Source organism: Canis lupus, chromosome 17 (genome assembly GCF_048164855.1).
Source record: "Canis lupus baileyi chromosome 17, mCanLup2.hap1, whole genome shotgun sequence".
NCBI lineage: Eukaryota > Metazoa > Chordata > Mammalia > Carnivora > Canidae > Canis > Canis lupus.
Window position 1 is genome coordinate 12,892,461 of NC_132854.1, and position 17,769 is coordinate 12,910,229.

At 44.2% G+C, this 17,769-nt stretch overlaps 1 protein-coding gene across 7 annotated transcripts in view; it reads right to left on the reverse strand.

Moving 5' to 3' along the window:
* The window catches only part of FARP1 (FERM, ARH/RhoGEF and pleckstrin domain protein 1), a 290,246-nt gene that overhangs the window by 46,431 nt on the left and 226,046 nt on the right, over positions 1-17,769 (reverse strand). For 6 of the 7 annotated variants that reach the window (XM_072782564.1, XM_072782568.1, XM_072782567.1 and 3 more), the window contains 4 exons: positions 17,681-17,749; positions 15,318-15,393; positions 13,978-14,230; positions 795-982 (listed from right to left, as the gene is read on the reverse strand). In XM_072782564.1, coding sequence (XP_072638665.1) covers positions 795-982; positions 13,978-14,230; positions 15,318-15,393; positions 17,681-17,749 — 586 coding nt within the window. The remainder of the gene's footprint in view (positions 1-794; positions 983-13,977; positions 14,231-15,317; positions 15,394-17,680; positions 17,750-17,769) is intronic. The other variant, XM_072782569.1, reaches the window with a different exon arrangement.

Sequence of the window (17,769 nt, forward strand, 5' to 3'; positions counted from 1 at the left end):
TGGTGTGTACAGGAAACGGAAGCTAGGGTGTTTGTGGGAATACACAAGGTGGCTGAGCTAAGGGGACAAAGTGAAAGCAGCCGGTGACAGTGCTGGGACTCAGTTCCCTGGAGCCCATTGCTTAGATGAGCAGGCGCTTCTCAGCAGTGAGCCTGCCATGGCTTTTGCTTTCTCTTTAAACAGTAAGTAAAAGGAAATCCTTGTTGCTAGCCACCTTGCTTGCTTCCATGAGAGTCTACCCGCTTCCATCTTTGGGGATATACTCAAGAGCACTGAAACCAGAGACCCAGACACCTGTCTGTCCCTGTATCCAGCGGCAGCATTCGAGACAGCCAGAGGGAGTGAGTAACTAAACTGTCCATCAACAGACAGGTGCATAAACACAAGTGTGCTCTATGCATACAACGGGATAGGATTCAGCCTTAAAAAAGAATCCCTGACCCATGCTACACCATGGATGAACCTTGAGGCCATGATGCTAAGTGAAAGTCAGACACAAAAGGACAAACACTGCAGGATTCCTTCTGTAGGAGGTTCCTAACCAGTAGAATCCAGAGACAAAAAGTAGAATGGTGGTTGCCAGGGGCTGGGGAAAGGGGATGGATGGAGATCTGTTAAATGGGGACAGTTTTGGTTTGCAACAATGACAAAGTTCTGGAGAGGGATGGTGACAATGGTTATGCAACACTGAACATACTTAATGTCCCTGAGAAATATGCTTAAAAACGGTTAAAATGGCAAATGTTATGTATACTACTGCAATTAAAAAAGAGTAACGACGCATGTCCCCACACCTTTCTCCGGCCTTCTTCCTCGTCGTCAGTGCGTGGGCATGCCTGGTCATTCAGCAGCGGGCTGACCAAGGGAGAGGACTGCTTGGTGTCAGGGCTCAGGTTGGGAGACAAGATCACGCTGGCAGGCACAGCTCCTCCTTGGGAGTTGATGGACAGCTCTGAAAGGTGAGGGCTACCAGTCAGGGAGCCTATTTGGGGATGAGAAGTATTAAAGAAAAAAAAAAGTAATTCCTTCTGGGACCAGATTGCTACTTACAATTCTCCCCCGTATCAAATCTTTAAACGTTGACTACCATTTTGCACATCGAATGTGCTTCATGATTTTCTACTTTTTCTGGGAGTTGCGGCTGCCTTCATACTAAAGATTCCATAGTATGAATGAGTCAATGGAGCCAGAGTTCTGTGATTAATGATAACGCAGAGAACTCTGCTCAGGGAATGGCTACAGGGGTTTAGAAGCATAGTGGATACCCAAATGGGATCTCTATCTCCTTACTACTGCCTTAGCTTCTACGAATTATTCGAGAAAGATAGTGTCTATACCACCAGGAGACATGAGAGAAAGGACTAGAAAAATAGAGCTACTCTAAAAGGAAACTAAATGACTGACATACCCAGGACAGACTACACCTTGTAACAACGGGCCGCAGTCAAAGAAAGAATGAGCAGCTAACTCCCCATTCTACCAAGAACAGAAGCAAGCTTATACCTGGTGATGGCATTCCGTGTCTCTCTCACTGTTTGGGACAGAAACACTTAGCATCACATTTACATGCAAAGCTGGAGGTCATTACATTATCACAATTCCCCTTGATGAGTCAAAAAAGTGACAGGTCATTAATGATTCCTCTGCAAAGGATACATTAAATAATATGAAAACGTATCATTACCCATTATACATCAGCCAAAGGAGAGGACGTGTACGTGAAACATTTTGCCAACAGAATTCTGCGAGTCTCCAAACCTCAGCCCATTGAAGCTAACCGGAATGTTTCAAAACATACTTCCTACCTGCATGTTTTCACCTGACACATTTATAATTCTAACACAGGTTTGCTAGGACTAGCACGAGGCTAAACAAAAGTTCAAGTAGCCTGCAGTCCCATCTGTTACCATTATAAGGAAAGACGATGTGAATGCTTTATTTTCCAAAACTGCGGTTTCAGCTCATGGCTATTCCGCACACTGACAAGGATCTTGGAGAGAAAGGTGGAGTGCAGTTTTCTGGGCATACCCCATTTTCTTGACATCTATCCTCTCCCTTTGGATTCATGCATATCCACTTTGAAATTACAAGATGGGATGGCCTAGAATGGAGGGTAGTGATCTTGACACAGTATGAATGAACCAACCATGAAAAACCACCAGCCCCCACCCCGTCCCAGCTAGACCAGCTAGCTGTGTTGTCAATACATGTGGGAAAAGCTGCCGCACCCAGAACAGCAAAAAAGCAGACATCCTGCTACAGACTGTTGGTCAGAAAAATGATCATCGAAGAATGAGATTTGAAAACATGAGAAAGATTTAGAGAAGTTTGAGTTTTACATTGAAATCCTGGCATTTTTAAAAAACATCACTGAAATGAAGTCCTGGTGTTAGATAAAGACCCGTTCAACCCCACACACCACCAGACCCAGCGAAATCCGGAGAAAAAGGCCAGAAATTGCTTCACAAATGTCAATTTTATTGACACTAGTGCACAACCGAATACAATAATTTCGAAAGAATTGGAACTTGTCAAATAGAAATAGTGACAACAATTAGAACTGCAAATGTTTCAAGGTACTACACTAGTCTCTCCTTTAAAAAAAAAATCACAAAAAGGAAAGTGTCATCACTACAAATAGGAAATAGAAAAGAGAAATTCTGGCAGTCTAGAGATCAAAACATTTCATGCATTTTTTGAGTTGTCATATCAGAGCCGCTTTTTATTTGTCCACCATAATCTGGCAAACTTTGGGGCTTACCTTCAGCTCTCACACTGTGTGCGAGGTCAGGTGAGGCCATTGGAAGTGAGAGCATGCGGGGCCTTGGTTTTGCAGTGACGTGGAGCAGAAAAAAAACACTCACCTCATCAGTGAGAGTTGCAGCCAAGAATAAAAAGCAGTTAGAAGGTTGGCTTGTAGGAGAAGTGGGGGGATGGGGTGAGAAACAGTACCAATGAGGCCCTGGACGGCATCCAGCAGCAGATAAAAAACCACCTGCCCCACCGTGAGGGAGAAAATGTGGGTGGCCACCATCAAGCACAAACACTTCCACCCTCCAAAGGTCAAAAGCCATTGGCCTAGGTGAAATCCCTCTGGGGACATTTCTATTAGTAGACTGAAAAGAAGAGAAAACGACCAGGGTTTCCAGGAGACATCTGTCCTGCCAAGAAGGCAGGGCATATTCAAAGAAAATAGCCGTCTAGAAGAATCCACACTGGACCCCATCAGAGACAGGATTCAGAAAATGGGACACTGACAGTGAACTTGATGACAACCCACGTTCCCAGTTGGAGGAAATGACAGCCCCAGGTCAGCCACAGGTTGCTGGGTGACAACCTGCTCATTCACTCACGTAGCCCAAAGATGTGGGTGATCAGCAACTTCACAGGTAGGACACACAGACTTGGAGAATGACCCAAATTAGGGTCGCCAATTTTAGCTACGTCAGCTAGCTTTGTGTCTACTCCTAGGGCCTAAGAAGGGAAGGCTGATGGGTGTATTTAATAACAGAACCAACAAATCAATAAATCCCAAGCAGCCTGGTCTAATATCTGTCCACTACTCTACAGAAGGGGATGGTCCAAACTCTTCAAGTTTGCTCATTTGAGCTGCTTCCATGGAGAATAGCCCTCCTCTCCCCTTGCAAGACAAACTACTTGAGACTTTGAAAATTTATAGGTGACATGGTCCAAAAAAACCTGTGTAGCTCATTTACCATTCAGCAATCAATGAGATATGTTGATGAGGGTTGTCAGTAGAATTTGGCAGCTTGATGAGAAATTAAAATGCTCTTTTGATTCTGAGCCAAAGTGCTGTGACAACTGTCTCTACAAAGTGGTGTCTATCCTTGGGCAGGTGTGAAGAACTGGGTCTTAAAATCAGTGCCTAAGGTTACAGTTAGTAGAATGACATGTAACCAGTTTTCACTGAAGTAGTCCATTCTACAAACAAACAAGCATGGTTGCTCTGTAAGATAGGAGCCCATTTATTATCTACATAGCCTTATCAAGCCTGTTCAAATCATGCAGCTCTGGTCACCTGCTTTGAAGGCACAGCCCCAAGTAATGAGGAAGCTAACTCAGTAAGCTCATTAATGCCTGCTTTTTTTGTTTTGTTTTTTTTAACCATTTTTCCCCCTCTGTGACAAACTGACACAAAGTAATTTCTTCCAGCAGTGGGCTCTAGGTAAATAATTTATGGGGACCTTTTGAGAAAGCACCTAGATATTAAGGCAATAGGTGGAAAGAAGTTTAAATATAGAGTAGAAAAAGATCAGTTAGACTCCGAAAGTCTGGAAGAGTCTGATTCTTTTAAAAATTATTTTTTCCTATTTCCAGAAATTGCCCTACATTTTGTTAAGGTATTCAGTATTCAGTAACTCTCAAATTCTTCACCTCTTCCAAATGGTTTCATGCCCCCCACGATAGCCGCCTCCCCTTCCCTGCCATTAACCCATATCAAGAGGGCTGAGTTTATGTCACCCCCATGGACTGGAAATGCCATCACGAATACTGCTCTCAAGAGAGGCATTTCTGGTAATTACTTTTAAAAATCCTTTTACATGTACACATTCTCATGACAAACAATTATGGAACTTCAAATTAGCACGGCTATATTTATGGATTCAATTTATCACCTCACTGAAAAATTGGCTTGGCTTGTCGGTATTTTTAATGTAAAATACATTCATAATTCTTCTCTCCTGGCTGCTCTGGGAAAGCTCTACAGCATCACCCAGACTACAATATCGCCTGACCAGCCCTTGTCAGAGATACGTAAACAGCAGGAACATGGTTTATGACCAGCCAGCCAAACTCCATGCTTTTCTTCCCCCTTTTTGGGATTGGGCACGGCTGCACCATAACCTCCTCTGATTGTACTAAGGCTTAAGGACAAATGCACACGAGCCTGGGAAAAGAGAACTTTCTACTCTATTTTCCAAGCAATAGAAAATGGCATTTCGAATACTTAATTGTACCTGTCCTGTATTTTAAATTGGTCAATACATTGGTAATCTGAGTTTTAATTAGCTAAGTTATTTTTCCTGCTAAGTGCTTAGAAAACCTGATCATCATTTTAAAAATAGTAATCCATAGCAGGTTTGTTATATATTTAGATGCTGATTGCTTTCTCAATTCCTCTTTCCAAAATTTTAGTAAGTACAATTTAAACAGTGTGCTGATTCTTCAGTATCCCCTGCTAAAGAACGTTACCTGGCAAGCTTTTAGATGCCACTCATCTATCACGATTTGTCTCCTGGTATTTGGTTCTAAAATATAGATTTTATCTCTACATACCCAGAATATGTTCCAAAGGCACATGTAGGAAATTCATTACAAGATGTAGGTTTTCATGGATCTTTAAAAAGGCTCTTTTTAAATCCATCATCTCCCTCTAAAAAAGAATACAGTAAATTCTCCCTGGAGATTGTCTGTATTTGAAAGGCAGTTATCAAAAGTCAGTATCGAGTGGAAAATGGGTAATCTCTTGAATGGACAGGATTCACTCTAGTGTGATATCTCAGTTGGGTCCCACCCCAATGGAGTATGTGTAGAGGGTAATGTGTATATGTGCTTCTTATTCTCAGAACAAAGTCCTTCAAACAAGGTTTTACAAGCAGTTAAGTATCCACTTTTGGTGTTCATCATCCAGCAACTCAAAGAGCAACCACAATGCAACTTTCAGAAAAATAAAAGAGAGAAATGGTACCAATGGCGCAAAGAGAGTGGATGTTCTTGTGTGCTCTTACTCATGGGGAAAAGAGAAAGGAGAATTTCCCTTTGTTCATATATGGTGGTGGTGGCAGCAGTGGTGGCAGTGTTTGGGTTGGGGGGACATGGTGCTTCGTACCAATGAAAAAATACCATCTTGTACTCAGGACAAAGCTTCAGCCATCAGTGGAAAAGAACAGTTACAATTGACAGTATTTTTACAGCAAGATACCTGTTAGGACAAGTAAAAGCCTCTTCAGTTTAGATTAACAAAGAGATATTAATATCGTGCATACACTGTTACAAGAGTTTGGCCTTCCATGCTGAAAGAATCACCAAGCTCATTGTTACTGGGAGAAGCCAGCACCCTTCCCCGGTGGTATAAATCCATGCTTAATTGAGATGCTGCACTCTTAGGCCATGGAGAGAAGATGAAACCAGACAGTATCTGTGAGAGCTTACATTTTGGGGACACATCAAAACTAATAATGGCTTATTGGCCATGAGTAGCCAACTAGGCAGAGCTGGGCGGGGTCTTCTTTACATTTCCAACGTCCTCCTCCCACACAACTAAATTCTCTTATATATACTAACTATGGAAAGTGCTCTACTCCTATTTGAATTGATGCTCCCAACCAACACATGAAGCCAATCCTTTGGTTAGTTGTCTGAGTTCCCCTATGTAAGCTCCTGCCACAGATACGCTCTGTTTCCATGAGACCTCTCCCCTCAATTACAGTGATCCTGCTCACTTCCAAAGACCTCCTTACCCCCATGCACACACCATACAAAGTGTAGGCTTCCTAGAAGATGAAATCCAAAAAGTTAAGCCCTCCATTTGCTTTCTCTTCCCCACCCTCAGGAAATAGGGTAACACCCCAGCATGTCTCCATGTTAAAGCTTGCTGTTTCATGAACAGGATCACTGTATTCTAGAGGAAACAGGTATTCCAAGTACAAACTGGTATTCAGCAGTGTTAAAAAAAAAAAAAAAAAAAAGACATCAGACAGTGCTCCAACAATGCACGGAACAGAAGGTACACCATGCTCTGAGGATAAAGACAGAACATCAGGGGTGGGGGAGGGAGCTTTTTTTCTCCTAGATAGGTACATGCTGACAAACAGTGCATACAATGGAACAACAGAAAAATGTTTTCTCAAATTTATTGAACAAATGACAAAAATGAGAATGAAGTCCCCAGCCTTTTCTAAATTTTAAAATTTGGTGTATTAGATGTTTTTAATAAAATATTTTATCTACAGTATTAAATATACACACAGAAAGAACAGAAGGGAACTGGATTAATAATACAGCCCAAGCTTGTGAAATTTGGTTAGTTAGGTTTTCGCGGGAACTTTCCAGGTAGAAAGGGGGTGAGCGCGAGGGGCTGGATCCATCGGGAATTTAGGTGTGTGTGTGTGGAGAGAAGAGCAGGTATGTGGTCTTCACTAAAGAAGGCTTATCTTTGGTCTTTCTGTACATCACTAAAGGCAGAGTGACAAATTCTTGCTTTCTTATGAAGGAACTTTGAGGCCCAGGAAGAAGGAGCTGTTAGCCTAATTTCATGAGGCAGAAAGCCTGTCCGTGAGTCATGAAATGCCAGTCACACCCTTGAGGACTCCAAAATGAACCTGTCCTTGTATCTTATTTGAAAGCCAGGTAACAACCCAAATTCCTAAGAAAGCAGAGCACTGCCTGCAGACTCCCTGTACCACTACCACGTCCACCTCTTACTCAAAAGGAGAATGAGTGAATCACTGGTGCTTTTTACTAAATGTGCATGCACACAGCGTCCTCACTCTGTCCTCTGGTGCCCCTGATTTGTCCCACATTTGGCAATGATTTGTAGTTACCCTTCAATATCCTGAGCCCGCTGTGCCCGCCCCGGCAGCCAACTCACCTATCTTCCAGTGCTCTCCCCATGATGGCATGAAGAGCACAGACTTGCAGTTAACCTCTTCAACTGGCTCTCAGCTACACCTGAAGATCAGCCATCTCATGTAAACGGCTGATTATTAATTCTCCCTGCTTTAGATCTATAAAGCCACCCCAGGACATTCTAGAGTAACCCAATCTAGAACCCACACAAAGACACAAAGGAGCTGCCTTCCCCTGGGAGCTACACTCAAATACCAGAGGCCAAGACGCTGAGGGCTGTTCCCAGGTAAAGCAGAGGTGTCTGATTTCAGTCTATCCGGAAATGATCCTCAACAGATCAGTCTATTCAATTCTGAAAGCTTTCAGGAAAAGAAGATTTTCTACTTCATTCCCAGCTTCCACCAAGAGATGTTTAATTGCTTCCACTGGAAAAGAAGAAAAAGTTCTCATGCTAGAAGTGTCATTTATGGTTTTTGGAATGATGTACTTTTTTTAGGCGGGGGTCAAAGCAAGACTCCCCACCCACCACCTCCCAAACATTTGTATGGCATACAGGAGCAGTGGTAACTTCTGTTCACAGGGGAATTACTTGGAAATCTCTAGGTTATCCAAGGAAACAATAAGGAGCCCTGTTCAAGGATGGCCAACCAAGGGGCAACCAGATACCCACAACACAAGGCCAAATCATCATGGAGTTTGTTTTTTCTTTTCATTATTATTATTTTTTTTTAATAAGAAGAGAACTGCTATATTAAGTGGCACGCTTAGCTTGATCTAAAAGACATGGCTTCATTTTAAAAACCAGCAAGTGGTATTAGAGGTATGCATAAATGTACGCTGCAGACCCCATTGCCTTGTATTGTTTTCACTCAACTAAATGGAGGGAGGCGGAATTAAACTAGCAAGGAAAAACCGGTGCCAGTAAATTCTCTAATGTCACCTGAGTCGTTTGTTCATCATTTACTGCTCTAGAAGTTTATGACTAGTACTTCTCTTTCCATATTGCCCTCACGGATGTGGTGAATGTGGCTGAGTGTGCAACGCATCAGAGAGCTACCAGCAGGGGATTATTCTGAAACATTCACTTCTTTCAGGTTCAGAAGAAACTCACTCTATTTCGAGGATGGCAGAGAAAGATTCTTTTGCAGTTTGATTTATAAAATTCGCAATAAAATAGGCCCATCCCATGAAACTACAGGAAGGCCAGCCAGCCTCAGAGTGAAGAACCTCGTAACTAATCAGAGAAGGAGGGTTTACAGCCTACCAGAGGGAAGATCCAGAAAACAGAGCCTTTTTTAGGAATGCAATTCTGAGGGCTCTTTAAATTCTTGCTGATAAAAGTAAGGGCTGAGGCAAAGAGTGATTAAAATAGAATAAGTTCAAAATAAACCCAATGATGAAGAGGGCCCCCAAATTTCTTAATTTAAGGCTGGGCAAATCACTGGCTAATGACAACAACTGCACCAAACTTATTCTGTGCTGAATAGAGAATAACATTTTAAGTGGAAAAAGTTGATGGAAAGCATGGAACACTGATTATAAACATGAAAAAAGAAGCTGTACGCATATGCACAAGTTTTAACAAAATTTAAAATGACAATTTAATCTTATTCATTTTTCCTTTTTTTAGATACTGCTTCACAACACAATCAAAAGGATTCCAGGGCTAATATGCAAGTTGGGTTTCTGATTCAACAGAGGACAGACTGGGTTCTGTATACTTGGTGCAAATTTCAAGAGGCTCAGGCTATATATTTGAGTTTTGTGGGCCCGCTTTTTTTTTTTTTTTTTTTTCTTTTAAAGAACTGCTGGGTTTGAATCTTCAAAGAAGTTCTTGGGAATAAAATCAGAATTATTCACATATTAAAGGCAGGCCACGTGGCACAATTTGGAGCTAAATCTGTGAGAAATCCCCAAATATGAGTCACATATGTGGGGAAGAATCTGGCTCACAGACTTCCTTTAATTAAATTCCTGTCTAATAAAATATCGTCAATGGCATACAGATGTCTGTCAAAGGAGCGGTGCAGTAAGTTCCAGAACTCATTAAATGCACTTTTTCATGCTAAAAGAATTTCTTGCATTTTATTTTGCCCTGAACAAACAGCAACAAAAATCAACCACAAAGGGGGCTACAATTTGCATACTTTGAAATACCGTCTAACAAAAGATATTAATGCAAGGTGGCCTGGTGGCTGGAAGATGTGCTTCTAATAGAAGGTTTGTCTTCTATCCAAGGCCTCAAGGTACTGTATTTCATAGAGCAGCTATTACCCGAAGATCTGGGCTCTTTACTGATTCAGGAGACTCTACACTAGCTATTGTCTTCGACAAAGAGATGACAGGTCTTGGGAAACCCTCTGGAAACTGGAATGAATTCACAGGTTACCTATTCTTCACAGCCAACCCCACTGCTGGTCTTGCTGCACACTCTTGGTACAACTTTGTGACCATGCATGTCCTTCTCTGCTACATAGTAAGGCAGGTAAAGACATGGGGAACCAGAGTCTCACTAAAGGCTGGGAGGCTGTGGGCTTTCCCTGACCTCTGCACAGTCAGAGAACATGTCTCCTTTGTGATCTGGCTGCACCGGGCTCAAAGAATGCTTAAATTTACTCCCCCACTCATGCTTAGAATATTAGTACAGGGCAAGCTCCACCAGAGGCAATTAGTGAATATTCTCAGCACTTTAGGCTATGTGGCTTATGAACAAACCATACCCCTTCTCTGTTAAGCACCATTAATCACATCAGGATTGCTGCTTTCATAAATACTGGCCCAGAAGCAGAAATTGAATCACTTGGCTGGTACAAAACCAACCAGAGAAAAAAACTGATGAGCAACCCTAAAAGGGGAGAGTTTGTCAATACAGAACTGAGTACACTACCATTGATCAGCTGTTTTTAGAATACTTCAGATTAAAAAAAATCACTCCTTTAAGTAAAAAGCAAAACAAAATAATTACTGGAGCATGTTTTGCTTTGGAGATTTACATTTACTGATTCACATTGTATGCTGGGTAAGGGAATACCCATTGCTCATTCACACTTCATCAGACTGCTGTGTCATTAGAGGTAAAAAGAAAACTCATTTGAACAAATCACCTTCACAAATAGACCACAGGATTCCAAATGTGATTCTGCTTAACTCACACTGGACTCAATTTTTATACAGCAAATCGACATCTTTTTCTAAGTCCAAAACAGAAATATGCAAGGACATGTTATAAGTGCAAAAATCCCACGACAGAAAAAGCAGTTCTTCCTACGTATTATGGACTGTAACTGCCTAAGTCTACATGATCGCTGGTCTCCACATTTGATTTTAATTATTAATCTGAACAAGATTCTCCAAAATTAAAGTACTTAATCAAAAACGTCCTATTGCACCAAGATGTCACACAGACCAAAGCTGAAGGGCTAGGGGCCAGGGTTCTAGCTTTATCATGCAGTAGCTGTATGGACTTCAACAGAACAAGGCTTGTCATCCATAAAATGAAGGTTTCCCCTAGATGATCTCTAAGGTCCCTTCTAATTTTAAAAATTCTGTGACTCTGTTAAATATATTACTCTAAGGCAAGACATCAACACACTGCTTCATTGAACATCTTTCAAACTACCCAATAATCAGTTTGATTCATCAATCATGCACTGAATCAAATGATTAGGAAAATAAAACAACAACAAAAAAAGGTTGTATAGAAATGGATTACGTGTTAGTGTCTTCAAAATCAACTTGTCAACACTCATGTGGACAGATAATCATTTGTGAGCCACAAGGTCAGTCAGTACGGCTGTTATATATGGCTGCCAAATTCTCCCCTGCTTCCTCCCCACACATTACTCTTCCCTTGTGATCATGTCACACGGATAAATTTAATAAGGCTGTTGGCAAGGTGGCATGCCAGGATGGATCATCGTTAAAACTCTTTTCAATAATCTGATAGTTATGATCTAAAATTTTGGTTCTACAATTCATTTTTTAAAAAAGTACTAAAGACTGAAAAGTATCAAAGAACAGGAATTAACAAAAGTACTTCATTTGTGATGCTTTCCTTACTCTGCAAGCAAGCCAGAAATTTAGCTATCAGTTTCAGATATACCACTAGATGCTAGAAGGCAACTGTGTCAGGCTGAGGAGTGACCCTGGATGCCCAGCAGAACCATCCGGGGAACCCAAGTGGCACCCCCAGATGAATTAGATAAAAATGTCTAGGGCCAGGGCCCAGGCATCACTGATTTTTTAAAAATGTCTCAGGTGACTCCCTTGCACAGCTGGGGCCGAGAAACAAGCGGGTTAAAACAAGACTCTTTGATTTCAGATGCAGGAATGCTGAGTGAAAGGCACTGGCAGAGGTGGGCCAGTTAAGAAATCAAACCTCTCACTACTTACACCTTTTTCCTGCACACAGAAACATCTGGAAGCCATTGTTCCAAAGAGAAGACACTGTTCACACACGTGTGAACACTAAGAATGAAAATAACAACCAAACTAGGGGCAGCAATACTGGGATCTTTCTCTAGGCTGCGTGTGGTTCAGAGGCAGCCCTTTGGTTTGCCAGCCTGGGAACAACAGTGCCTATTGCGAGGTCTTATTTTACCCCCCATCATCACTCAACAGTATTTCTGAGTTTCAATTAGAAATTCTGACAGCCAGAGCTATAGCTTCTTAAAACATAGCTAACAATTTGACCGACTGATGCAAATCCGAACCAAACCAGTAATCCCTCGTAAATTACAGTTCCACCTGACATCCTTTACATCATTTCCTAAGAAGTCTGGAAAGAAGAAAGACTATTCTTCCCATTAAAATGCTCATTATTCTTGACTAAGATTTCACCAACACTTAATCTCAACCAGCAATCAACTTACAAATGGTCTTGAATTATGTCAATCCCTCACTTTATGAGGCTCCAAAAAAGCAGCACCTCCTCTTAAAGGGGGAAAACGTAAAACCAACACCTTTCCTGGGATCTCACTGCTACGTCAGTCCAAACATTCAGTCAATAGGAGCGTGATCTGCATACAAACTCAACACACACAGAAGATTTCCACGTAAATACAACACACTATACACATGATCAGATTCAGAATTACGTATTTCTTCCTCACCTTCAACCAGAAAGATGAACAGGCTCATGGTAACTTGTCATTACATCTTACTATTTATCTTGTCCACGTTTTTTATTTTTGTTTTTGTTTTTTTTGTTTTTTGGAAAGCAAGCCCACTGTGTGAAGTTTCATTTTTCTTAAAGATCTTAGAGCCAGCCATACCCTATCCAAACACATCTGTCCAAAACTTCCCCTAGTAAATGTTGACTAAAGATTAATGAGTCGCTAGAACAGATCATCTCCACTGAAACACAAGACTCAGGACTCTAGGTTCCCAACACTTGAAGCCGGCCCTCCTACTCATCCTCCTCTTCCTCCTCACTCACATGCAGGCCACCCAAGTGTTTCTGACTTCTCAGCATGGAAGGGGAGCTCAGCACTGCTGGGTTGCCAAACGTGAGCGGCTGGCTCAAAGAGGCCACCATCTCGGAGTCTGAATCACTGGATTCAGTCCCGCTGCTGGTGGAGCCCTCCGTCACTTGCAGGGGTGCTCGCTGGTCTGCCAAGTCGCTGGCACACCCTGACCGCAGGGGGGGGATCTTTGAGGTCGGAGCCCCGAGAGGTGCACCATTAGCCAGCACTCTACCTTCGGATGCAGCCAGGCTGCCCAGTCTCCCCTTTCCACGGCCATCAAGCCCATCCAATGGCTCTGGGGTTGAACTTACTTGGCTGAGGATGAGCGGGTCTGTCTCTGACTTATTGTACCTACTGGGGAGACTCCGTAAGTATGGCCTTTGGAGGACCGGGGAAGGGCTCTCAGGAGGACCCGGAGGACCCTGGCTTGGGAGAGTCTCTTCTCTCATACTTTCCTCTCGTGGGTCATGCCCGTTTTCAGAAACATAGCCTTGAGACCCAGTCCTGTCCCAGCTCCTATTTGGACTCGACCGTCTGCTCCTGGGAGACAGTGGGGTGCCGGGGGTACTGTGGCCGTCTGAGGCCCTGAACAGCTCATCTATCAGGGAGCTATGTCTGGGGAGTCTGGGGCTCCCGCTCATATCGAAGGTTAGGTCTGCAGAATCGCCGTCGAGGAACTCTCTGGAGGGAGGCCGGGACGACTTCACGGAGCGGGGGGATGCCCTGAGCCTAGCCTCCGCCTGCCTCTCCTCCCGGGAGAGCAGATAAACCCCACTGGTCAAATCACCCTCATAGTTGTCATTTGTTTGGGACCGTGACTGGGACGCTTGCTCCCTGAGCAGGTCGGATTCGCTATCTACGTCACTGCAGTCAATGAAAGGAATGGAAGTGCTGCTGCCTCTGGCAGCCCTGGATGCTGGACCTGTGCTCGGCTGCGGGGGCTGAGCTTTACTCTGCGGACTCCTGTCCTCGGCGGCGGCGGCGGCGGCGGCGGCCCCGTCCTCCTCCTCCTCTTCGGCGGGCGCCCGCGGGGCTCCGGCCGCCTTCCCGCCGCCCGCGGGGCTCCGGGGCGGCGCGGGGCTCGGGCGCTCTTCAGGGGCGGCGGGCGCGGCTCCTGGGGCGGCGCCCGCGGGCTCGGGGGCTGCTCCGGGGGGAGGGCTGGCTCGCTGCTGCGCCTGCGCGGGCGAGAGAGGGGGGTGGTCACCGCGGGCCCCAGGCGGGGAGCGCAGAGCCGACTCAGGGGCTCCTCTCGGACCCCTGCGGAAGCTCCCGGCCACGTAGCCGCTGCTCTCGGCGATCCGCACCGCCACGCGGCTAATCAGCAGTCACCCCCGAGTGCATGTGGTCAGCATCCAGAAGGTTCTCCGGGGGGGGGGGGGGGGGCTCTCCTGCAGCCCAGGTGGGGCGCTGCGTCTGCTCCCTGGGGCCTGCAGGCCCCTAGGGGGTTGCCAACGTTTCTTAGAGTCCTTGCAACCCCGCAGGGGGCTGCCCAAGAAAGGGTGGGCAGGGAGAGGTGGAAAACACATCGTGGACTGGAACCCTCCCCCCACCCCCCCAACCCCACCCCCCAAGGCGAGTTAACACGGATTTCAGACAAAAGACAAAAGCTTCTTTGTACTTCTCGGGGAAGAGCAGACAGGTTAGGCACTCTCTTTGGAAGCACAAAGGGACTCTGCTTCATGTCCTTCCCCAACAAAGTTGGTATTCTCTCATGGAGAAAACCCCGAAAACACATCCAGAAAATGAGCTCTCACCAACCTCAGGGCAAGAGTGATAATGTCTCTGGTTGCCAGCTGCGGTCACTGCCCTGTAACATGAGTCCTGGGAACTCACCACCCAGTCTGGTGCCAACAAAGGGTTCTGACCTTGGCCGTGAATGGGAGCTACACCCATCAGGTGCAAAGGAGGGCCTGGTGTCTTCACACAACCACCCCCGTGTAGGGGGAGGGTAGACTCCGCTCTATTGGCTCTCTGGGTGGTTCCACTCCTAAGCTGAGTTCAGGCCAACAGAGCAAACTTCATGGCAAACGCATGGGACAGAGGACATGAAGTCAGCTAAAAAAGGACCCACTCTGGGGCTCATGGAGCATAGGCTGGGGTGCTCAAAGCCAGGGCATATAGCTATATTCTCCTCTACAAAAAGAACCCCAAAGATGAAGGGCAAATAGCTCAGAAGCATACTATGAAACCCAGTACTTAGCAGAGAAAGTTTGGTAACAACCCTCCCCCGACAATTATAATAGTTGATCAGCATTTACTGACTTGTTTTGGCACTTCTGAATTCGGCTCTGTAGGCGGTGTAGCCAGGCTTCTGATGGACTGAATCTTGCTGTGTTTCCTGGAAGAAATCACAGAAGATAGCCAAAGTTAGGTAAGCTGCTGTTATTGTTTTTTTAAATGAAAAATAACAGCCTTATGCACTTCCTCAATATGAAGGCATCTCAAGTAGTGTGTATGGCTGCTCCATGAAGAGAGAGTCATTCTCTTTATACTACTTGTAGGGTTCAGGGGTTACTTAAATTCTGAAAAAATTCTCTGCAAGCCCCTAGTCCTGTTCAATGGTACAAGTGGTCAGGAGCTCCAGCCACTGTTCACTATCTTTCTAGTTCTGGAAAAGTCCCTGGGAGGGAGAGGTGGCTGGGCCCAAGGATAACACTGAATTGCAAGTTCTGGTCTGACAATACAGTATCAATTCATGTATTGTGGGTGATGATTTCCTAGATCAATTCTAGAATAGACGCAATCCCTACTCATCAGCTAACTCTTTCATAGTGGTGAGTTCAGAGAAGATCTGCCCCCATGAATGAATTTACAGTCCCAGTAGCAGAAGGAAAATTGTATTTCATGCCACTAGCACCTCTCCATCTTTTGCCTGACTTTACGGTGTCCTCCTCTTCCTCAGTGAACAAGCATTAGAAACTTTTCAGGTACTCAAACAAAACCATATAAATACAGAGAAATTACATGCGAATGTACATTCATTCAGCTTTTCTTCCAAATACTCCAAACAGACAAGGATGGTCACAACCAGAAGTTCATTTCAGCAAAAGCAAAACAAAACACCGAGTACTCTGAATGTTTATCACCAGAGAATCAGATACATAAAATGTAATACTTTCACAATATCCTAAAATACCAACACCAATCCCCAAATCAGGGTAGGGTTTATTTTTATTTTTTTTAAAGGACTTTTTTTTTTTTTTAAGATTTTATTTATTTATTCATGAGACACAGAGAAAGAGAGAGAGAGAGAGAGAGAGGCAGAGTTCTCCGGAGAAGCGGGCTCCACGCAGGGAGCCCGATGTGGGACTCGATCTCGGGTCTCCAGGATCACGCCCTGGGCTGGAGGTAGCAGTTGAGCCAACCAGGCTGCCCCAGGGTAGGGTTTAAAACGCAAGATGCAGAATTATGTACGGTGAGCTACTAGTTAAATGAAAAAGCACACCCCGGAGAAATCCTGCACATTTTCTTCAGATGCATAAATATGCACAACAGAAGTAACATGAAGCTGGCAGTTGTTGCCTCTGGGAGAGGAGAGGGAAATAGCAAAGACGGTTGTTGGTTGGGGGGGGGGGGGTAGCTACATCTGTCACAAGTATTTACACACAGAAAAGGGGAAAATAACTCAGAAACAAAAAAAAATGTGGATGTTTGTTGTGTTCTCTGTGTTATATTGTATTTTTAGGATGTATTAAAATGTAAAAAAGAAAAATGTTGGAAAGAAAAAATCCACATGCACTAAACAGCCTGTAATGCACCATCACATCATGATCTGTTTACCCTTTTATCTTTGTCCCTAGATTCTCTGCTTCTCCCTTTGGGGCAACAGAGCCATGGTCAGGGCAGGGGGCTTTGGACCCGGTTGACCAGGGGCCACTTGCTAGCTCTGAGATGCTAGTAATTTAATCTCTTTGAGCTGCAGTGTCTCATCTTTTAAAAAAGCGAATAGCAGAAGGTTGCCTGGATGGCTCGGTGGGTTAAGTGTCTGACTCTTGAGTTCAGCTTAGGTCATGATCTCAGGGTCCTGGAATGAGGCTGTATGTTCAGTGGGGAGTCTGCTTCTCTCCCTCTCCCCGGCCCCCACTTGTGGTCTCTCTCTCTCTCTCAAATAAATGCATAAAAATCTTAAAAAAAAAAAAAAAAAGCAATAGGAGAGCACCAACCTCATGGAGCTGGTATGAAGACTCTGAGTTAATGTATGCAGAGTGTGTGGAAACATGGCGAGAGCTATAAGCATTCACTAACGACAGTAATAAATCCTGCTGCTTCTCATCCAAACTGTATTTAATTAAAAGTTTATAGAAATACTTTCGATTCAAATCCCAAAATACTTAAGGACTCACAGAAGACGATATTTTTACTTTTACAGTGCTTTATCCTCGCTGCCATCTCCTACTCCTCTTCCTCCTCACCTGGCCCTCCAGGTCAGTTCACATGTCACTTCACCCTTGAGGACATACCCCAGCCCTCCAATGTTTCTGTTCATTAAACTGATCCAGTTTTACTATGAGGCACTAGATTGGTAACTCACCAACCCTGGGTGAAGAGAGATTAAGCAAGAATGCACTGTCACCCGGAGAGAATGACTCTTGTCACATCAGAAGGAGTATCGAAATTTCTCTTACCTTTCAAACTGTACTTTCTTATGTCCTCCTTCTTTCACGTAGTCGAGAACCTGCTTCTGAGTCCGACCGCTAAAAGGGAGAAGATGAGA